Source organism: Mchenga conophoros, linkage group LG8, assembly GCF_057382185.1.
Source record: "Mchenga conophoros isolate Kocher_MC1m ecotype Shallow Benthic linkage group LG8, M_conophoros_male_GT1.1, whole genome shotgun sequence".
Classification (NCBI taxonomy): domain Eukaryota; kingdom Metazoa; phylum Chordata; class Actinopteri; order Cichliformes; family Cichlidae; genus Mchenga; species Mchenga conophoros.
In genome coordinates, this window is record NC_140533.1 from 20,521,341 (window position 1) to 20,545,613 (window position 24,273).

General features: G+C 39.4%; 1 protein-coding gene across 1 annotated transcript in view; it reads right to left on the reverse strand.

The window, feature by feature from the left end:
- Nucleotides 1–13,341, reverse strand: part of cpxm2 (carboxypeptidase X (M14 family), member 2) — a 28,430-nt gene extending 15,089 nt beyond the window's left edge. The window contains exons 1-4 of the mRNA XM_085284855.1: nt 12,916–13,341; nt 10,253–10,354; nt 5,806–5,915; nt 3,179–3,318 (exon numbers count right to left, since the gene is read on the reverse strand). Coding sequence (XP_085140981.1) covers nt 3,179–3,318; nt 5,806–5,915; nt 10,253–10,354; nt 12,916–13,198 — 635 coding nt within the window. The 5' untranslated portion in view covers nt 13,199–13,341. The remainder of the gene's footprint in view (nt 1–3,178; nt 3,319–5,805; nt 5,916–10,252; nt 10,355–12,915) is intronic.
- Nucleotides 13,342–24,273: the final 10,932 nt, after the last annotated feature.

Sequence of the window (24,273 nt, forward strand, 5' to 3'; positions counted from 1 at the left end):
CACTGCAGACAGTTACATACCCTACAGAGCTAATTGCAGAGAAATTCTGTCTCGGGCATCTGTGTCTTCTGTGCCATTAGGTTGCACCAGCATTGAAGGGAAATTACAAACACAACTTGGTAAAGTCTCTCATCTTGCTCTCTGACTACATAGCAGTTTTCTACAAAGTCTGTGCCACCCAGTCCACTTAATAAGTACAAAGGTCTGAAGTGTTCAAATAACATTGTTGAGGGAAGTTGAGAAAGGTAGATGGCAGGGGAAAATCTGCTGGCCTTCTCGCTTAAATGCAAATGTGGTCCTCAGTTCCCTCCAGTTTTCCACTTTCTTGTTGTCAAAATTGCTTTAACACTTATTCTAACAATTTATTTAAGGCTTTTAGGCTTAATAGATAAGTACTGCTGTCCATCAGTCCGGAAGGGCTTATAAGGGCATTTCCACATAACGTGAAGTCCACCATACTGCAGTTAAAAATATTATTCACAAGTGGAAAACATTTGCCAATCTTCTTGGGACTGAATGTCCCAACAAATTCACCCCAAGGTCAGACCACGCAATGCTCAAAGATCTTTTTAAAAACAAAAAGTCTAAAAACAACATCGCAGACTCTGCAAGTCTTGTTTAGGATGTTAAAAGTTAAAGATTATGACAGTACAATTAGAAAAAGTTTGAATGAGTATGGCTTGTTTGAAAAGACTGGTGGGAGAACACCTCCTCTCTCTAAAAAGACATCAGCAGCATGACTTAGGTTTAAAAAGTTGCATGTGAACAAACCACAAGATTTCTGGAACAATGTACTTTGGACAGACCAGACCAAAGTGGAGACTGGTCATAATGCACAGTGCCACATTTGGCGAAAACCACACAGCATATCAGCACAAACACCTCATACCAGCTGTGAAGCACGGAGCTGGGTTTGTTTTGGGTTTGTTTTGCAGCCACAGAACCCTGGAAATTCTCAGTCATTGAGTCAAACATGAACTCCCCCGTACACCAAGTATTCTGGAGGCAAATGTGAGCCCATCTGTCCAATAGCTAAAGCTTGGCCACAATTGTATCATGAAAAAGACAATGATCCCAAGCACAGCAACAAATCTACAACAGAATGACTAAACCAGAAGAGAAGTCTAGACCTCAACCTGACTGACATGCTGTAGTGTGACCTTAAGAGAGCTGTGTGTAAACGACCACCTGCAAACCCTAATAAAATAGAGCAATGTTGTAAAGAAGAATGGACTAAAACGCCTCCATGATGTGACAGACTGATACTGAACAGTTACTTCGACATACGCAGCTAAAAGTGGTCCTAGAAGCTGGTAAATCATGGCATGTGCGTAGTTTTTCAGAGCACTGCTTCTGTTTTGTGGCTTCATTTTTGTTAAAATATTGACATGATGAAATTTGTTTATTTATGTTTATGTCATTTTAAAAACTTCAGAAGCTGCTACAGTACCAGACGATTTTTGGTTATGTCCTGATATATAAAACCTTGGAATTGACAGAGTGTGTGCTTTCTTTACAAAGGCTGTCAGTTTGTAAGTAATAAATTGACCAGATTGAAAAAGTAGAACACATATAGTATCATTCAGTCTAATGTTGGCCCATTTTGTTACCTTTTTGGCTACATGGGATGCAATCAAATCTAGTTTAAATATAGTTTTTTCACATTTGTGGGTCTCTGGTAGCAGAAAAGCTCTTTTGATGTACTAACATGTATAGTTGCAGTTTTGTATAACAAAAAATGAAGATGACAAGGTGTTGTGGAATGTGTTTGAAATGTTTTTTACCATTCTTACACACATGCTTACACACAAAATGACTGAAACAAAGCTGCGGCAGTTTCATAAATCAGTTGATACAAACCTAGATAACTTTCACTCCACCTAGGGTGACTTACCCACAGTGAAGTGTTTGTTTCCTGCTCTGTGCTGTGGAAAACACCCTGATTTGATTTTAAAATGGCTTTAAAAACAGTATACACTGCGGCACAGTAATTGAAGCAATAGTGACTTGTAGGTGGTTTCTAAATTTAAGAGTAAACGCATGTGTGGATACTCAAAGAAGACCTGGCACACTTGTTGTTCAGATGTAGCAGTGGGAGGTGGGAGATATTTATAATTAAGTACATAAGACTCCACTGAGCCATTATGGTGCTGCAGTTTTTGTTTTACATATAGCTGCACACTCTTTCTAAAAGCATTTTTAAATAATAATGCCTACTTGTTGCATCTCTTTTTCCCTCTACATCTGACTGTGTTCAACAAGTCCATAAGGCTGTACAGTCTCTCTCCTCTGATGTGTTATTTCTAAAAATGTGGTGACCTTTTAAGAGTAATGAAAGAATCAGGCTGCACTCCAATCAGTCATATTCATAAATCCTTAATCCCACTGTGAGGGGATCAGAAAAGCCTCATGAAAAGGCCAAACACCAGTGAAGGTTCGGTGCCATGTAGACAAGATTGAAAAGCTTGTTTTGTTTATGTTCGCGGAGTTAAATTTTCCAGATGGATTCAAGGGAAAATCCAAGAATTTCGGAATGGTTATGTCCGTCTACGTTCAGTTTTATTACGGAGAGTCATTTTGAAACTCGTGCAACATGTAAACTGTTTTATGACCATTTACTGTGCTTGAGTTTGTATTAGCAACGTTAAGGGCGCGGCTCCATGAGTGGCAAAGCTAAATCTGTGACTCTGCCATGCGAGATTTACAGATTCATACTGAAACAGTATAATGTCATACTGTACTGAACAATAACTGCATAAGAGCAGAGAAACAACACCTGCAAAGCAAAAGGATTCTCAATATTTACTCTTGATGGAAAATTATTCAAGTTTCTCTATTCAAAGTTCAGGTAAATGGTTGCATGATAATGTTTTCAGTCTTGCTTTTATCTCCCTGTTGTATAAAACATAAAAAGGACTTAATCAAGGTAAGTGGTTAATGCAAAGATTGCCTACATTCATAAACATTACATAACACTGCGCTTGATATTCAGTTATAAATCTCCTTGCAGATTTTCTTTAGAATTTTTTTCACAAATATATCAAAACAGGCTCCAATAGCCTGCATAAAATCCATCCCACATATTTATCCTGTTATGTTTCATGGACAAGAACAATCTAGATCCTCACTGTGCAACCATCTGCAACTCTCCATACATGTCTGCTGGGTTCCTACTCACGACCAGAGGGAGCTCCTGCCTTGTGTGATGACCCCAGTGAACTTTGTCAGCCTCCTGGCATCCACCTCAAACCACTGTAGAGTGTCATCTCTCCCAGCACACCAGGCCCCGTCATAGAGGTCATCTTCATAAAGGCCAGCCTGCAGGTCAGAAAAAGCCAATTTAATTCCACGTGCGCTTACAGTCTGAATATGGTCCAACACACTGACTGGGAACATTTTTTCTTTTATAAAATTCTAATTAAAACTTACTATTGAAGTGTTTTATAATGGAGACAGTGAAGTGTGAAGAATATCTTCTGAAATAAGGTGTATTAACTATAAATTTTACTATGTACGTACAAGCCTACTCTTTTTTTCTGTCACATAAAAAGAGCGAACAAGAGAAAAAAACAGAGCCAGTGAAGCAGAGTTATAGGAATGAGCACGTCTATAAAACAGGGCTCAGTGTTGAAAACTGTCCTTCCTCTCCTGCAACTCTTTCCAAATCCCACCATTTCTGTTTTTGTGTAACTCTTTTAGTATGATGTACGAATCTGGTGCAATAGCTGAAAATGTTGCACTGATTATAAGGGATCAAATGCTACTCTGTAAAGCCTGTGCTGTACCAGTCAACACACTGGCTCAGAGTACGAACACTCATTTTCATATTGCATGCTTACAGGCTTGACTGTTTATTTTTATCATCTAAATTTAAACATTAGAATGAGATACTTCACTACAGATGTTAAGGGCATGGAGTCATTTCCTCCTTACCATGACTTTCACATGCTTTAATCAGAAAGATTAGGATGTTAAAGGCCATAATATAAATTCAACAGCTGATCCTAATTCCAGTTACAAAGGGGTTAGGCAAGGAAAGGGAAGATACATTAACTTATGAAATCCAACAGACATGTGAATGTCTTTATATGCTTCTTTAATTTATATTAGTGTGTAAAAATGTCTTGAGTCACTCCTCATTTCTTTATATTTTCCTTCCACAGAGTGAGAGTTTGTTGCAGGTTTTTAAGTTGTGTTCATTATAGTTCTCCAGGCTTTCTTTCAGCCAACATTTTCCTTGACCCTGACATTTTCAGGAAATATTTTTTTGTTCTTGTTTGCTAAGGCAGTTAACACTGACTGACAAATTACTAAAGAATAAAAAAGACACCTAACTCAGGCATGAACCAGTGTTGTGTCTACACATAACAGACAACTTAGGAAAGAATCAATTTTAAATTGTATTTTTAGGCACTTTGTTACTAAACACTAATTTCTTTCGTCAAAGCAGCAAAAAGTGCCAAAGATATCACAGCTTGGCCTATATGAAATAGTATGTTTGTACCAATGAAGCTCTGTTTTCACTTCTATTTATCTTTGCATGTTTTGCTGCATTTTACTAGAATAACATAATGAAATATAGAGGGACTCAAGAGTTTTGCACAGTATTCGAGCCATAAGAATATTTGGCTTATTTGAATTAAACACCTGGTTCATAGATGACATTTGTAGTCTCTTTTATGTTCTGTTTGTCAGCCAGTTAGAAGGGCGTCTCGAGATATTTTAATGAAAGATGAAATGCGCTGGCTACAGAAAAAAATATTGACTCCCGTATCACGTGTCTTGTCCAGGTGCAGGCAGTGAGACCTTTTCATGAACTATTTAGTAGAATAAAAGAAAGATGGCACATCACTTCATACAGTATGTTCTGCTACCAGATGGAGACTCCGTTTTGAAACATTACATGTATTACAGATACAAAATTTATATAGGGCTTACTTTTCCTGGTTTTGCTTTCTTTCAATTTTGTTCCTCCATAGATTTTCCTTCTAATGCATGTCTTTCAAACTATAGTTAGGGGTTAGGGTTATATATAGTTATCTTATAGTAGTGTTTTATGTATAGTTAAATGAATCCCAGCTCTTTCAGTATCTTTCATCTAAACAACATATAACACTGAGCACAGGCCTGAGTCAACAGACATCTGCTTTTTGTGGTCCTCCTTATTCTCTTGACACCATCTGTCTTTCTATCATATCTGCGCTTACACACGCACGCGCACACACACATACACAAACACAACAAATCCTCTGTTTTGTCGTTTGCCATTTAATGTCGTCTTGAGTGGATTAAGTGTATTTGTGCGTGTCATTAATTGTGCAGATAGATTTGGGGCGGTGGAGCTTGCAGAATGTTAGGTTAGCTGCACACTGCATGCAGGCTAATGCACTCAAAGCAAAGCTTGCACTAACAGGAAACACTTCTCTTCTCCCAGATGCCAGTTATTTTTTATTAGGTTTGGGGATGTGCCCCTAGTTTGATGGTAACCTTATTACTTTCACTGTTTAGTTAGCTTTGGGGTATTAAAATATTCAGTGAGCTGAAACAAGAGGATAATGTCATTCAATCTTACAAGGGAAAAGCCAAGTTATCACAGCTCACATCGTTGAGTGCAGCTTAAATATGGATTAAAAATAATACTATCTTTCAATCTTATTTTTTTGTATTTATAATATGGAACCGGAAAGAAAATGCCTTCACAAAATGTTAAAGCTTCCGAGGAAAGACGAGATAGCCCAGGGTATAATACGAGTCCCAACATTTCTGGTAAGTCTGCTATGCCAACACTTTACATTTCCGTCTCACCTGAATGTTAAGGCGACCTCTGTGTGCACCAAGGCCATAGCGTTTGGTAGATGATGCATGAAGCTGAAAATCATCAATCTTCAATGACTCCAGTCCAATGGGAGGGCATTCTAGGTAATGAGAATTACAAATTGGCTTGTGATGGTAATGTTATGTATCATGTGCAGCTGTGGTAGAAAGTTGCTTTTTGCAGAGTATGCAGATGCCCTGAGTCAGACACAATGCATCTGTATACCTTGAGTAAACAGTAAGGTACAGTTTAGACTTTTCACAAGAAAATTAGAGGATCTAATGATACAACACATAGTTTTATGTGACCACTTTCATTCTAGTAAAAGGAACAATTCTCAACCTTTATCATAGCTGTTGGTGATCATTTTGTGCCTCAGTCCAACTTAGCATAGGGGTCTCACATGAACTACATTTACTTTAGCAGTCTCACAGTGTGATCTTTGTTTTGATTGTTAAACTGATATGAATTCCAAAATGTGTCAGCCTTCACGGGTGATTAATGACTCTGCTTTGAACGCTTGCTTTTTATAATTTAGCAAAGCACACCTATCAAAGTCATCAATCTACACCCTGAATACATGATTAAATAGCTAAAACGACTAAAGCGATATCAGTATCCCGAAGGAAGGAAAAAAAGGGGAAATTGCAGCAGCTACTGCTTTTAGCCTGCTGATAACTTTTTAATGTTATAAATGAGAACACGGCTTGATTTGGGGGGGGGGGAAAGGTCTATTTTCATTGTTTTAACATGCATTAACCTGCACTAAATAATGAGAATATCAGATAAAAATGAAAACAGATGTTTCTATAACTTGTTTTTTTATGTTCTTTGGCGTAAAGCTAGGGTTAGAATTATGGGAAATTAAAATTAAAATAGATAAAACCATAACCACAATAAAACATCATCTTGAAATTTTATCTCTTATATGGATCAGGCCAAAGAAACTTTCAAGATGTGGCTTCCATTGTGGGATCATTTCCTGCAATGCAACCTGAGCCAACCCTTTCAGATAAACTTCACAACCACCATGTGTGTCATTTTGTTTTTGAACTCTTTCTATAAGCTGAAGGTAAAGTAATACTAATTGGATGTAGCATCATTTCGCAGACTTTCTGACTTTCAGACCCAGAGCATGCAATTGTCTTCACAGGCTGAAAGTCCCCATTTAACCACCATACATACGGTATGAAGTCAAGCAGAAATGCTAAAGTGTAAACAGAATACACTTGGCTTGCACAGATCATGCTAATTAACTGCAGATCTTATTTGTTTTTTTCTTTTAGCTTTTCCTCACTTGAGTCTCTCTGGAATATCTTTATACTTTCACAGTGTATGTGTCAAAAATGTTACTTTTATTATCACAAGCTTCACACTTTACAAACTGAGATGACACAATATATTTTTTTTACATCCTAAACTTTACAGTTTTATGTCCAAATTACAGATTTAGAAATCTACATGAATGCAACTCCAATAAAGAGATGTCTAATCTCTTATCCACTGGATCCCATAAAATACTGATAGTTTCAGTGATGACAATTAGCAGTCATCAAATCAAATAATCAACTGATAATTATCTCTGTGAGTACAGAAGTTATTCAGTATCACCAACTGATGCTCCAGCAATGGGTTGGTTGCCTAGCACCCATACTCAAGATAGATTTCCGAAAAACACGCAGATAAAACTCAGTCCCTGAGAGCTGCACATCACTGAAAGAGCTTTTGTTTGCTGCTGTAGAGCATTTGGAGTTTATTTGGACAGATGCCTGTATTTAAGTGATTGCAGAAACTGAGGTGACGTATACTGAACAGAACTACTTGGGTGATATTGGCTCATCTTTTAACAGTGCAAGGGAAATCATCCAGTGAGGGCCAAATGGGCAAATCAAAGTTGACGTGTGAAATCTCTGCTGCCCAAAAGCTCTTTAGGTCAGATCAGGCTGTTTGCAGACTTCCCTGGATCACAGCAATGGAATTTCAGCGCAAGAATTTCCGATTGGGCACCAGAGTGTTTGTACATGCGGCATATGCTGCACATGTCGCTGTCACACAGCCAGGCTGGCCTTCATAAATGAACAACCAGAAGTGTAACAGGCTGAAAAAAAAGACAAGTGAACTTTCCTTCTTTTACCTCTGCAGTAAGATTTAAATTTCTTCCAAAAGATGAAGCTGACTTTGCATACCCGACTGAAATATTTCAAACATTGCCAACCACAATCCCTGAGAGACACAACAGACAAAGAGGATCAGCATGCAGAATCTGCACATGCATGTCTTGATTTATGTTTGATGCATAAAGCAAACATAGCTCGAGCTCAAATTAATTCCTGCTGTAAAACTGAAGCGTAAAATTTGATTAACAAGCCAAAGGCAAAGCCGCTGGGAAGACCAGCTAGCGTAGTATTTATAGTAACTCTATACAGTAATAAAATGTGTTGCTGCACTTGCGACCCTGTGAATATATTTAAAATGCTCTCAGATTCACATTGTAAGTCCGTGGGGCTTCTGAATGCAGCGATCACAACATATTAGGGACAAGCCTAGCCCACAAAGCAGGATCAAGGTTAGCAGAACAAAAAAATAGATGGTTGTCTGCTTTCCTGCAAAGTCCTAAATCATCATTACCATCTGCATCCAATCCTTCACAAGAGGACCCCCACATACACACATCTGCCTTCAAAAGCAACGTGTAATAAAAATGACAAAATAGATACTGAAGGCATTGCTATTTAGGCTAACTGCCTACTTATCGCTGAGGCCAAAACCTAATTCTGTCAGTTACAAGCTCTCATTTTACATTTTGTGGTATAATAATGAAATATTTTCTGTGTATGATTTATTCATATTAGGATGTTTATGTGCTGTGAGTTTGAAACTGTTTCCAAACTAAAAGAAGTCAGCCCTTTATTTATTAGATACACTTTGAGGAAACACTTTGAACACTTGGGCAACAACTTCAACTGTTTCCAGTAAACTTTATTTAGTTTTTTAAACTAAGTAAATAGAATCACCATCCCTTGAGTTACAAAGCCCATATGATCACTTCACCATCAGTAAGTACTGCATCCAGTGCTAGGAAGTCAACTTTGGCACCCGCCAGTGTGTTGAATTTCTCGACATTTCCCAAGACTGTAACTCATTTTTAAATGACACAATACTTACTATTTATTCCCCTTACAAAAGCGACATTGTTTCGCCGTAATAGAAAAATTATTTAACAACTCAGTGTGCCAGAAGTAAGCCTCCCTACAACCCTTAATCCATTTTCTTTTCACTTTTCATCAGCCGAGCAGAAAGAAGAATGGGGTTTTTATCAAAGCCAGCATCTGCAGCTTTACAGAGTACATGTGACAAATCCTAGTTGAAATATTTGTTTCAGCTGATTTCTGTTACATCCGACGTGAATAATGAATGAGCTGTTGAAACATCTGCTGAATGAAACTTTGAAAATCCCTTTTGGTCTCAGATTACCAAAAACTCTCATTTGTTTTGGTATGTGCATGTGGCAGACACTCATGTTCTCCTTGACTTTTGACAACAGCCAAATAATTAACATTTCAGAGGTGGAACAAGTTCTGAGTATTGGAGGTCTTGATCTATAGAAAGTATAAGCCCTGAATTCCTGCCTCTGATAAATTAGCTGCTACCAGAAGCTGCTGAAACATATTCAAAAACCAGATTGAAGTTTAAGTCTTGATTTTTTAAGTCTGCACCACATCTTGACAGTTCAAGGCATGCCAGGCATGTCGGCATAGAGTTCCTATTTTCCATCATGAAATAGTATCCAACTTTCTGCTCTGCTGCATGAATGCCAAATTAAAAATGGCAACCTTTCTCCCTGTCTTGTTTGCATAGCTTCAACATAAACACATAAATTTGCAGTTGGCCCCAGTCACTCTTAATTTCCCAGTATTAATAAATAGAGCTTCCTGCAATAGAAGAAAAAAAAAAGAAAGGTCTTATCCTGTGTAAATAAGTCAAATAATGGCAATATTAGTACATTATGAGTTGTGGAAATTGTGAGGTTAAACCACACACACTTTGCACTGAATCACACTTTGAGTGGAGCAAGTTGACGTGCCAAAAACACAACTGGGGCATCCTGGTTTTAGTTTATATACAAATATACTGTGATCCATGGAAACCAAACACAATGCTTCATAGGCAAAGAAGACATCAGTGCCTCTGCGGCTAGACTCCAGTTCTGAGAGCATCATCTTATACTGCCAAACCTTTCCTCTCAGGGAAAATATGGTTTCTGAAAACACTTACTCTACCCAAAAGATTTGTCATCTCTGAGAGAGTCTGTATCTTTTTTCCCACCATAGAAATGATCCTTGCACAGTGCAGTATAGATGATTTTTTATGAGATCATGAATTTCCCATAACAAGTGAGTGTCAACTTTGATTTGCCCATTTGGCTTTTTTACTCACCCTTTTTTATCGGGTTGTATTGTTGTTCTCCTTCTGAGACGCTGTTTGGGTTTTTCACTGCAGTCTTCTTGGTTTTCTCTGCCTTTTTGTTGGGGGATTTTACTAAGGAAGGAATTGAAATGTTAAAAAGGGAAAAGAAAAGAAAATTATAAAAGGCTGAATCACATTTTAAATTGCTGATCCACTGATGTCAACGCAGAATTTGATAGGAAAAGTGATGACAAAGGAGAAAATGGTAATGGATTCAGGAATGGGGACTGAACCAAAAAATTATTTCTGGGCACAGAATCTGAAAACATTTAACTCTTGTGCTCCCTACATTCAGTTCATGTCTGTCTGCCTCTCACGTTAGATAAATAATGCATTTGAATTTGCACGTTTCTTGAAGTTCTCATATTAAATAATCAGGAAATCAAGGTTCAAATACATCATAAATACACCCAGTACATGCAGCAGGGTATGGGGCAGTGAGTTAACATTAAAGGTACTGAAAATGCTTTTTATTTGACTGAAGTTTGGGATGGGCTCCACATGACAACAGCTCTTCTCACATCTGTAAGTCTTTATCTGCATCTCTTTCTGGGGACAGGTTCAACTCCGCAGCGCTCTGAGCTCCACATGTGCTTCAGCAAAACCGATTAAGAAAGCACCAGCATATGGTTGTTGAGACACTGGTGAAATACTAGCACTACACATGACATTTAGTTAATCATAGTACAGTAGAAATATGACATTAAACTCCACTAAATGAATTCCAGAGATCCTACTTACGAGAAGCAGTGAAGGGATGGGTTCTTCCACGCAACAATCATCAATAAAAAATGCTCACTCTCCACATTTAAACTGTTCCCTACACTGACACTAAGATGTTAAGAAACTTCCATTCTTCTTCTCTCTTTAAGACTCTTAAGGTAAAGTAAAATATTGATTGTCATTGTGGATTTCAGTTGAAAGCAAATCTCAATTCATGACTAATTCTTTTTATTTTTTTGACACTTCAGTGCAGTCGTGAAAGCTGGAAATACAACATATATAACATGCAAGGAAACAATCGAGTCTTCTGCTGGCGCACCTCTAACTAATGGTCCTACACTAGCTTTGTTCACCAGCTAGTTTCTGTGCATTCCTGTTAGAAAAAGGTAACGTACAGCTTTTTTTGTTCTGTAGCTCGATGTCTATTTTGTCTGCAGAAAGATGTAGCTAGTTAATATTAGGTACAATTAATATTTAAAAAGAAAACCGTTTAAAAGTGCAGCTTTAAATACAACACTTGCATCTAAACATTTTCTTTGGCTTATCCAATTCAGGTTTGCATCTGGGCTGGAGCCTATCCCTGCTGTCATTGGGTAAGAGGCGGGGTACGTGCTTAGCAGGTCAACCAGACTGCCACGCGACTAACGCTGAGACATCTATTCACACCTACTTTCAATTTAGAATCAGCAAAAAAAACAGCAAGCTTGTGAACAGACTGCAGGAGGAAGCCTAAGTACCCAAAGAGGCACAGAGAGAACATGAGGATCACTCGCAGACAGGCCCCAGGCCCTGAGGCTCTGAGGTGACAGTGCCACCTCACCGACACAGATACTGTAAATAACTTTATCTGGAAGACACTAAAGTGATTAAGATGCATTTAATTCGATAAAAACTGTAATTGTAGGGAAGAAGCAGCTTCTGTATCACTGTTAACACCTTCCTCCTCCAGTCTCACCTGCAGCAGGTATCTCTGCTGAGACACGTGAAGTCAGATGCCTGAAACATGAGGTCACTTTCTACACAGCTGCACTACGCCATCAGCCACCAACCAACACAAACCCTCACAGCCTGTTACTGTCTCCCAATCACCTGGCAGCATTTCAAACACACCTACAAACCTGCTCCTGCATGAGCAGAAACTCTTTGAGAATGAGATTCAAGCTGTCCATTTCAACATGGACTACAGGAAGACCGCACTGCTGGTGCTTGTTACTTTTTGGGATAGCACAAGTTTCACATGTGCACTGCACACCACCACACAGTGCAATCCTAATCTCAACCATGCATGAAGCTTTAAATCCTGCTGTTGTGCTGCAGCCAAACAGAAACATGGGTCTGTATGCATACTGAGTAGTGAGGAGGACGACTACATCATGAGATCATTATTTTTATGAGTCAGTGAGCACATCAGGGTTGAATATGATGCCTCCAAATTTTTCATCTCTATTCATCGATTAGCATGAGCGTCGGCTGACTCTGGTGACTCTGAGAAAAGGTGATTATGAGTGATGTTTCCCTTTTTCCACACAGCAAGCACCCAATGATGCAAAATGCCAAATAATATGACATTTGTGATGTTATTTAATTCCAAATAATATTGACTATGAAAAATAAAATGCTAGAATGACTGTTTTAAAAACTGAAACCTGTCTCAACACTATCTCATAAGTTTACCTTTCCTATGGATTTAACAGAAAAAGAGGTTGCAGCAGCACAAGATACTGTTAGAATTGTCTGTTATCCAATCTTAAAGATCACTAATGCTCATTGATTGCTAATGATCATGCTTTTGTAGAGGATTTCTAAAAGAAAATGTACAGCAATACACAAAAAACTGATAAAAACTCACTGATATTGTTTTTCTTTAAAAGTTGCTTAAGTTGCTCTCTAAGTCACAGCAGTGTTTTTACCCGTTTTTGCATCTGCTGGGGTTTTATCTGTCTTCTTACTGCTGTCTGACTTCGCCTTGGCAGTCTTCTTGGCAGAATGCTCCTTTGGGTCTTCCTCACCATCGGGTATAAAGGAATTTTGCTTCTCCAACACCTGGACCTGGTTGTATTGTTCTCTTATCAGCAGCCCCTGCATGTAGTAATCCTCATCCTCACCGACAGAGCCGTGGCTAAGGTCTGCCAACCCCACAAGGAGTCCCAGCAGGGCCAGGGGGGTTAAGAGCCTGAGGTGTTTTCTTATCATTTTCTGGGGATTACCTCCAGTTGAGAGTCCTGATGCTGTCTCCAGAGGAGCCTGCTGCTGCTGCCATCAACTGCTCGCCTTTCTCTCCCTTCCCACTCCAACAGGAAGAGTTCACAAAGTTTTCAAAGCACTCCTAGTCACTGACGAAAGCTGGGAGCCAGAGGGTCCATGGACGCCTCTGCCTGAGAAAAATGCAGCGAGGGAGGGAGAAACAGAGAGCAGGAGATGAGGAAGCAGAAAGGGAAGAGGCAGGAAGACAGACAATACAGTTCTGTTTAGGATGCCACGAGGCATGGTAGAGACAGAAACTGACACATTTGGGATCAGCTGTCATATTCATCTCCTCCTACCTTCTCTGATCAGAGAAAAGTTTACTCTATCATGTGCGGGGGAAGCAACTGGGAGACCTAAGCAACCCTTAAACAGTTTTCAATTCTGGATCTTCAAAGGAAAAGCAGCACTAAGTATCCTTCTTGTGCCCACATGAGGTCTAAATTGGCACAACACATGTATCACCAAGCAAACAGGCACCGTGATCCACCTTTTTTTAGTTTGACGAGTCGGTTACAAATGTGTGTGCATCCGATAGTAAAAGTGTATTTAATCAGCGACCATTATACATCCTTTGCTTCAGCCAAGACATGTGTGGACTCTTCAGTAGTCTGCACGTTAACAAGCAGTGGAAATTAACAAAACACAGTCTCTGTGGAGCATTCAGGCATGTTCCAACACAGGGATGGAGTGCTGCCCTGTGTGTCACTGCTTATCACATCATGAAGCTTTTCCTCTTTTTTTTTCTTCCCCTCTCTCTCCCTCGCTTTCATACAGCCATGACTGCAGCAGCTGATGGAGCCTCACTTTCATAACAAGATGATAACAAAGCCTAAAGCGAGAGTCAAACTGGCAGATTCTTTATTAAACCATAATTTGTCCGCTGAAGAGATTTTTCTTTAGGTAAAATTAGAGGGGGGGGGGAAAAGAGATAGAGAGAAAGGTTTTCTCTTGAGTGTGTGCTTTTTGTGTTAATGCTAAGAAAAGAAATGTCTAGCCTTGGGCTTAAAAGATGTAGTCATAAGGAGCGGGGATTCCACCAAGCATTCGCACAACTAATAGCTACAGCTTCTGACATTTCATCAAGCTGAGGCAAGACAAACTAAGGCAGATATAATAATCCCTTAACAAGCCTGGTGGCCTGCCTGAATGCTGCCCAATTTAAATGTGCTGGTTCATTACACATAACTCATGTAGATGGACAGAAAACTGCAAAGGTTGCCTGGAAATCACTCACACCTGAGACTGAGACAGCCTCTGAACGGAGGCTAAAGTGGGCAGAGGCTGCAGGCTAATCACAGAAGAACAGGATCTGGAGTGGGTGGACAGCTCAGGGCTGGAAGACTCTGTTCAGCTGGCATAATCCTTCGCCAGCTAGGCAGCCATTCACTGCTCGCCCACTTCTCATCTAGACTACACCCATCCTGAGCCGTATGGGAGGAAAGGAAGGAGGGATGAGAAGAAGGCATCCAAAAAGGACTATAAAACTTTACTGAACAGGCTTTGAGACAAATGTCAGCCCTTTCTGCTAAAGCAACCACAACTGTCAGTGAGTTTCTCAAATGCAGGACCGCACCGTGGCTGTGATGCCTCTGCAGACAAGAATGTCTTGTATTAAAAGCTGGTAACATGACAGATCGCTTCTTTGAAACAGCCTCTAGGATTTCAGCTTTGATTCTCAACAAGTTGTGTTGCCCAGTTATTTTTTTTGTAACTGAATCTAACTAAAAGGAAGCTATATTTTGTTTTACTAAACGCAAAATAGGCACGCAAGAATTAAACAACCCCCTTTAGCCCTCTGCACATCAGCTGACTCTTTATCTTTATTCTCAGGCACATCTTTCTTTTTATTTTAACATGGTGCACAAAACACGCTCTTCAAATATTTACCACAGGCGTCAGTGCATTATAATATTTGTGACATCAGTGGACAGATCATTTTGGCAGTTTCAACAGGTTCACCTTGCAAAGTTTCATATAAGAAGCATTAGAAACATTTTGGGGGAAATGGCAGCTTTTAGGATGAGGTTTGATTAAGTAATAATAATTTAATATTATGAGAAGAGAGTGTGTGTATGTGGACTAAAATGAAGGTGTTTGGAGTCTGCAGAATTATCTAGGTACTACTCCACTTGTCTTTGTGTTTTATTTTCAAGCTCCTGTTGTTTGCTTTGAAAATTAGTTTTCGCTGTTGTTGCTGTGCAGCTTTCAAAATGAAATGCGGATAGCAAAAAGGCCCAACAACCCTTATGTAATCTTCCACTTCATTTGTTAGTAGAAATGTGACCTACAGAACGGATATATTAGAGCGTAGACGCTATTTAATCTTGGTTAACATTTATTAAAGCATGAAATGATTTCCTAAACTCGACGTCAGAGTTTAATATACCTGATCTGGTGCCGGCTTATCAAACAGCTGCTTATCAGGCTGTGAAGTATAGAGCAGCTTGAGGCAGGAATGTTGTGACAATAGCTGTCTTTCTCAGTGAAGAACACCCAAGGTAGGAGTGATGGCCTCTGCCTCTCTCCATAATCTCTCACAGGGAGAAAATCCCCTGGCTGAATTCTCATTAACTGGGCGTCAGTGCCTAGAGTGACAGGTTAGAAACTCAATGGCAAATTTCTCCCTGCTGCTGCTTTGTCACTATGTAACTGATGAAAAAGGGGACACTGACTTGAGACTGTGAATCCAATGGTACAGTAGGGCATGGTGAGGCCAAGTTTGGTGGACAGTGGTAATTGTAATGAGTGCTTAAAATGGAGAGTGCTTTGCTTTTCATGCAAGGAGAGAACCTCATTAATGTTTTAAAGTCTCACACAAAGAGGCTGAAATGTATGCATGCAAACACCTTCAGTGATCATCCATCAAAAACAACCTTGGATGTGCCACACTGGCTTGTGCCCTATATTTCTACTAAATTCACATCCAAAGAGTTAATCCTGCCTGAGCGGGACAAACCCACCTTGACCTATTTATTTATTTACATGTAAAACAAAATGTGATATGACACATTTATAGATCCAAAACAGGGCATATTGCAACCTTGGGATTTACTGCTTTAAAGTATGTACATTTCATTAGGAACGACTCTCAAATCTTGGCACTACGTCTGACAAGCGGCAAGCTAAAGCTGAAAGCTAAATCACTGAAAGGTAAATGTGTTCCACACAAGGATGAGGCTGGTGCTGTCAGAGTTTGAATGTAAAAGCGGTGCTATATTAACCCAAATGACGCAGGAATACGATAAGTGCAGTAGAGCTTTGACACACTTAAGGCTTGGAATGCATATTAGAATGATCATCTTTAACAATCCATAAAAAAAGGAATGTCTGCCACATAAAAAAGTTTAAAAAACTGTGTCTGTATCACTAAAATTGGCGAAATTAAGTGGTGAACATCTCTCATCACAGCATAGTGTGACAAGAAGGTAACAGCCCAGTGCTGGGTCTTAGCAATATTTCTTCTGTGTCCATGGAAACTGTGAGAAATGTGGCAATGGTCAATTTGCTCGACCAGCACACATGCAGAGCAGTCTGTTTTGAGACTGGAGGTCTGTGTCAGCTTATGTTTTCATGGTGTCCTTCATGGAACTCAGCTTGTTTCACCACTCAAGATGCCAGCAAATTTTTACTGGTCTGATTATAGCCAATAGATCCAATGCTTAATCTTGCTTTAGGTAGTGGGATCACAAAAGATGGTGAGATTTCTTTGTTGTTGTGTAATGCTATAATGAATGAATGAAATGAAATAACACTCCTCTCTATTTTTCACTTTTATTTGATTTGAACAGATGGCTTTAGCCTCTGGATATAAAGACAGTATAGAAATATTATCTTAATATTTTAATGGCATGTAGAAGATGACTTATGTGGTTGCAAAGATAAGTCAGTGACAAAATGAACCTACTTCTCAACTGATTTGTGACCTCGGTAAGCAATTTCCTAATTACCTCCACCAAGGAGGTTATGTTTTTGGTACCATTTGTATGCGTGTCTGCATGTGTGTCACACTGTCTGTTTGAAAACAAGGTAGCACCAAAGGTTTTTATTGAATTCTGTTACATCTTTGTTGGGGTATAGAGTGGGATCATGTTAATAATCCACTAAAATTTGACTTACATCCACCAAGGCCCTCAACTAAGGTCACCTTAATGATTTACTGGTTTAAAATTGACGGAAAGCCTTATAACTTAGAAACTATGCTTCTTACAAGAGTAGTGTATATTGTAAACTAATCGAAAGAGTTAAAATGTCATGTCACATTTGACCTCTGACCCCTTTTTTAAGGTCAATAGTTTGATCTGAAGGTCAAATTCATAATAATGCTACACAGAGCTATTTAAAACAAAGTTTCTTACTGGTATTGTTTGTACTGCCAATATATGGGCATATAGGGAATTATATATGTGGGTTCCTCGGATCTCACTTTACCATTTCATATCTGCCTTTCTTTAAAAAATAACTCCACAATGTATTATATGTTTGTTTATGATGAGGTGATTAAGAAAATGGATGGATGGACTGATGTGATGACATTCAAATGATTCATTTCTTTCAGTTTTGTTTTTATTTATATATTAAATCAAATTATATTTAGTGCAGCATAGTGGCATCTTTTCCTAATCTTTATAATGAGAATATTGCTAAAGGAGAACTGCCCCGTCTGGACTGGAGCATGAAACGTCCTGCAGTTTCTATACACAGCATTTCAACAACTTTGAACATTGCTTTGATTGCTTTTTCATCTGGATTATTTCTAGAAGCTGTCAGCAGTTAATTCTACCCGTAAAAATACACCCCATTTCTTAAAATTAGCAGTTAGTTGGTGCAAAGAAAAGTGAATACTCATAATTCATAATATAATATTAGTATTATATGCAATTATACATTGTTTATAGCTTATTTCTACCATGGTTAACTAACTACAATACTTTCAGGGCTAAATATTACTGACCTCAATTAAAAAATCTGTTAAAGTTACTTCTTCTAAATCCTCAAAGCAAATGTTTAAACTGGAAGTGAATAGTGGTTTGTCACTGTGTGTAGTGTCTGGTTTATTCAGGCCAGCTAAATATACTTGGACATCTGTCTTTCACACTGGGTACAAACCAGTCTTTTGGTTTTCTACTTTCGCATTGACTGTGTTTTCATACAACAGCACTGCGTGGTTACTGTAGAAACTATTACATTTATTTTATTTCTGCAATTACGTGAAATTTATTTCTGTTTTTGGTTTGTTAAGCTCAGAATGTCGCCCCACTGGGGACCTGTAAAGCATTTTTATCTATTTATCACATACTCAGACCTCAAGCTGTTCTTCAACAATGTCAGTTTTATAACACAGTGGCCTGGAGCCTGTTGCTGTGCTGATGTGTTTCAGCACAGCCGCCCTCAGTTTCCTCCCAGAAAAGATTCCCTTCCTGAACACCTGTGTTTCTAATTCTTTGTCTAAATCTGCCCTGGCTATGACTGGGGCAGATTCCAGCTGGATGTGACCAAAATAAGGCCAGATGTTCACATCTAATGTCAGTGATATAAAGAGAGAGTTTTTTGAATGAATGAATGACTGAAACAAACTGGTTTGATATTGCAGCTGCATCCAGTGAACTGATACTAAAGCACTGTTCAAGAGTGGGCACCTCTAAGGACATGTGTCAGTTTTGCTTCAAGACGAGGATCCGCCCAGACACAGATGTAACCACATTAGAATTCTGTGCTGTTCTCAGATGCTTGGCTAGAGTCTGATGTGAAAGCTAATGCAGAGCAACGACCATAGATCCAGTGAACCTTGTTGAACAATGACACAATTTCAAGGGCACAAGAGGCTCAGAAGAAGCAAAGAAGTAACATCTGGTTTAACACATTCTCCACTTCTAAGAATTTGCCCTGATTAAAAATAGCTGAAGTGACAAATATGCCATATGGAGACTTGTCAACACTAAACAGAACCATATAAGGACAAGGAGGTAAACAAGCATGAAAGGCAGTGGCTTCCCTTATTTGTGGAGAAACGGCTTTCTAACAGTGCCATCGTGTCTTAGCTTAGTTTAGACTATGTGGAGAAAAAAACATAACCAGGCCAATCAGTAATAACAATCTCTGCCAAGGACCATTTCTATTTCTATGTGTGTCCAAAACAGATAAAACTGCATAGCACTGTATATCACAAGCAGATGTTTTCAGCCCTTCCAACAAAATCAGAAAGCTGAACAGATCTCACAGGACTGTTCTGTTTAATATTATCAGCTTACTTTTGCATTCTTGTGTATACTATTAAAAAAGTTAACTGATTAATATTGCTATATTTTACCTAACTGAGGCAATGGTTTTATTTTAAAGATTGCGTTCCTCAGTCTCTCTAACGTCAGTGGGCATAACTGGGCCTCACACAGCCTCTTCAGATACAACTGGCAGGCTATCAGAGCACTTAATTAGCATGATGGATTGCAAATGTTTGTTGCATAAACTTGTTTATCCAGTCTTTCTTTCTTGTTGTCACAAGAAACTCTCTGTGGCACTCTCTCTTACAGACAATAGAGACACACAGAACTGCGATTCAAAAGAATATACTTTTTCTTTTTTTTCTCAGCTCATTTCAGGGTATGAAGGATGGTTATGAGCAAGAATAGCAGCAGTAAGGTTCCTAATATAATTTTATACCCAGTTGGTCAAAAGTCTGAAGGTCTAACATTAACTTAAAGGACCACTATAGCATTAAGAATCCCGGAAGATCCGGGACAGTTTAATTTGACAGAAGACTAAAGAGAGCTGAGAAGGACAGCAGACAACTTGGAGGACAGCAAAAGAGTTAAGAGATATTTGATGAGAAGAAACGAAAAAACGATGGTGTAAAACAGGGAGCCCTCGCTGCTAAAGCCCTGCTTCGAAGCTTATCCAAACTGACAGAGAAGAAATGGACCTGGGGAGAAAAGGTCTCCCAAACACATCTAAGGTCCTGTAGTGAATATCATAAATGTGACCTGAAACACGATGTCTGCATCGTCATGCTGCTGGCATACACCCCCAACTCCTCTTTTTTCATGTTTTCCTTTTAGTCAACAAATCATATAAAAGAATGTTTTAACTTCTCATTATCTTCCAACCTTCCTAGCCTGTCTGTAAAACTTAGACACCAGCCCACTGATTTATACACAAACCTTTGCTTCTAACACAAAGTGGCAGTGGGGATCTAACATGTGTGCAGACTGACTGAAAATAAGAGAGTGGACGCGTTTATAGTAAAAGACAAAAAGCATAAAAAAAACAGTGTAGCAACTTGTCTCATTCACATGTTTTTTGACAACAGGTCTCATCATAAAATTGAAAAATCGTATTTTGATGCTGCTACTATACCAGAGCTATATATTCACTCACAGGACATGAGGATATCTGTTTTATTTGTTACACCTTTCTAGTACCAGGATTCATAGACTCAACAAGGTGCTGGAAACATTCCTCAGAGATTTTGGTCCATATTGACATGAGAAGTTTCTGCAAATTTGTAGGCTACACATCCATTATGCAAATCACCACATCCAAAAGTTGCTCTGTTAGATTGAGATCTGGTGAATGTAGAGGTCATTTGAGTACAGTCAATTCATATTCAACCTGATGGGTACACTGCTCATAATCCCAATGTCACAGCAGAACTTGAGACTCATTAGACCAATCTTCCAATCTTCTATGGGGTCCAATTTTGGTCAACCCATGCAAACTGTAGCCTCAGTTTCCTGTTCTTAGCTAACAGAAGTGGCACCCTGTCATGGTGACTAGGCTGGACTCAAGTGCAGGACTTAGAACTGTTCAGACAGAACAAGGTTTATTTACAGCAGTGGGTGGAATAATTACATATGTACAGTGAGAGGGAGAAAAGGGGTCCAGGGATTCCAGGTGTAGGTCCAGGGTTGGGGAACAGTCACGCTCACAGTCCTCTTCAATCCGCTTGTGAAAAACACACACTCAGTCCAGATGTCCATACCTTTCCTCACTCACGCTCTTGCTCAACCAAAGGGTTTCCAGGGAAGGCAGGCTGGGGTCCAGGTAGGTCTGTGCAGGAGGAGATGGAGAACCAACAATTAGCCGCAGAACCAGGGAGCACAAGGAAAAATATCATAGAGAGCTGGGCTACACTAACTGAAAATAGCACAACAATCCAGCAAGGACCAACACTCCACTGAGGCCTTAAATGGTGTCAGGGGCAATTAGCCAGAACCAGCATCAGGTGAGTAGAAGGAGAGTGAGGCTCCAGGAAGGCACAGGTGTCCAGACGCCACCCTAGCAGAGAAGTTGAGTAACACATCTACAGCAGAAGCTTGACACACCTGGTATGGTCTTCTGCTGTTGTCACCAATCACATTCAAGTTTTGACATTACATACGTTCACAGATGGTTTTCTGAATACCTTGGCTCAGTTGTTCCTCTGAGCTTTGACATTAACAAGGAATTATCACCCTGAGAATTACTGGCCAATGGATATTTCTCCTTTTCTGACCATTTCATTGACTGTGTGGGAAAATCCCAGATTAGCAATAACGACCATGCCATGCTCAAAGTCACTTGAATCACCTTTCTTCCCCATTATGATGCTCGGTTTTAATTTCAGCAGGTCATCCTGACTACGTCCATGTATCTGCCATAAGAGGTTAAACAGGTGTACCTAACAAAGTGAATTAGCGTATATCTACCTACTGCATATTTCTATAGTAATTTTTTTTACTGATATTGTTCCATCATATTCTAAGTAAACTACTTTATGATTTATGACACTATTTCATAATTAAACCACCCTGCATACAACTGAAAGCTAATAATGTTGCATCCGGACAGTATGGAGAAGAAACAATTATAGAGCCTTTGATGCTACTAGCTAACTGTTTGCAACATTTCACCAACCTGGAATCTGATTTTCTTTTTCCTTCCTGGGATTTTAGTGACCACCTTTCCTGAAGGAGCTGTGGGGAATCACGTCTTCACGCATGTAAGTTTATTTGCTAATATTTATTTGTAATACGTGTTATGAGTTTCTTGGTGGCTTAGCTTGGAGTTTTGTTAGTAGCCGCTAGCACTTGCAGGCCGGTGTTGCTGAACCTCTTGCATGACGTAATTCTGGGATTAATATTGCAGTCATTTATGAATTATTACACTTATTTTAGTTAACTTTCTATGTTTTGGTCTCCTATTTGTGCACTATAATATTTATGTTATTGGTTTGTTTGAGTATGTTTTGTGTTGTTTCATTTTGCTGCATATTTCCTGCTGTCTTGTTTTTTTTTTTTTTGGCTCACAACACTAAAGGACAGTAATATGTGTTGACTCTAGGAATGGAAATATGACAGCTTGTGCTAGAATATTTCACCTGATGCTTATGTCATCTAAGAATCAGGCAAATAATAGCTCAAAAATCCAACTTAGACCAATGCTACTTGATACTCTATATTTAGCTGGATTCCTTCCAACCCTCAGTGTTTATGTGCTGATAATTATGCTGATAATATATTTTCTAGATGTTATAATATCTACAGCTGATGCTGATATTATTATTATTATTATTATTATTATTATTAATATTATTATTATTGTCATCCAAAACATCCAAATTAAATTCAACCTTGTGCACCCAATTCTTGTTTTCTAAAGTTATTAAAGAAGAATTATTGCACCCTGGAAAAAGAACATCAATAAAAAAAATCAATAAAAGCCCAAAATTGCCTTTCATGCCCATGATAAGTGTATGTTTCATACTGTAGTCTACATACTGTTACATGCCCGGGTCGTAACTTATGACCACAACCCACATGCACATTAGTGCACTGTATTTCCCTTATAGTCTTTGTTGCCCTTTGCCCTGCTATGCTTGCTCTGTCCAGCTCTTCTGCTGCACACTGCAGCATTTCATAAACTCCACCTACATCAGCAGGATTCATCTGTGGGCTAAATTTCAAAGTTCCCCTGAGCTAAAGTTTAAATTCCTCATTCTCCAGCTTCTGCAGTGCTAGTTTTAGTATATACCTGTGGGAAGTGTTGAGATCAGAACCTAAATGCCAATCTGTTCAATGTTTGGTTATTCATTAAGAAAATTGAAATAGTGTGATCTAAGTGTGCATTTCAGAAAGTCTCTTCTTCAGTTTCTTCTCAGTCACTGTAATCTGTATTCCAGATTAGGATGAAAGATACTTTGATAATATTTGTGAATTCAAAGACAACTGAAATTGGTTGGAGGCTCTCACTAAAGCCAAACTCCTTCAGCCAGTCATATACACATCCAACTCTAAACACAGTATGCAAATGACTTGGAGTCACTATTTTTCCATTCAGATTGTCTTGATTTCAGTGAGGATAAAGTAGCCAAAATTGCTGGCACTTCGGGATTGCAGAGTGAAAGGGCTGCATTACCTTTTGAAAAACAGCAGCGAGAAGTAGAAGATCTCATGTCGTTAAACTGTTAAGCTCAAGTTTCTCATAGCTATTTGGGTCAGGTTGTCTTGAAGTTAAGATGGAAAACTACCACGGAATCCAAAGTACCATCAGGGTGTACACCCCACCCCTGGCGTCGTTGCCCACCTCTCAATGTTAAATACACGTAGACATTGAGGGCTAGCAGGAGGGACCATGCGTTTACCTGCTGCTCTCTGGCAGGTAGCTCCATGCCCTCCTGGGTTTTAAATGCACCTTAGAACACACATGCATCAACACTACAATGAGCGGGTGGAGGGAGGTTTGGAGTCTTCTCTCACCCCCATTCTCTGCGACCTGCTGGAGCGGGGGGGGCTAGGAGGAGGAGTTGGCCGTCCGACTGCGGTCTGGAGTGTGGGGCCTCCCTGCTGCTGCGGAGTCGGGGCGGTCTGCCTCCCCCCACCGCAGGGAAAAGGGTAACACCACCTGGGTCTGGGTGCAGTTCCCCCCTCCAGGGGCAAGGGTACCTAGACCCGGTTCGTAGAGTACGCTTGGGGAGTGTGATCGTGTGTACAGCGTCTCTTTATGTCTGTCTCCACATTGGTTGAGTGTGGAGTAAGTGCATATGAGAG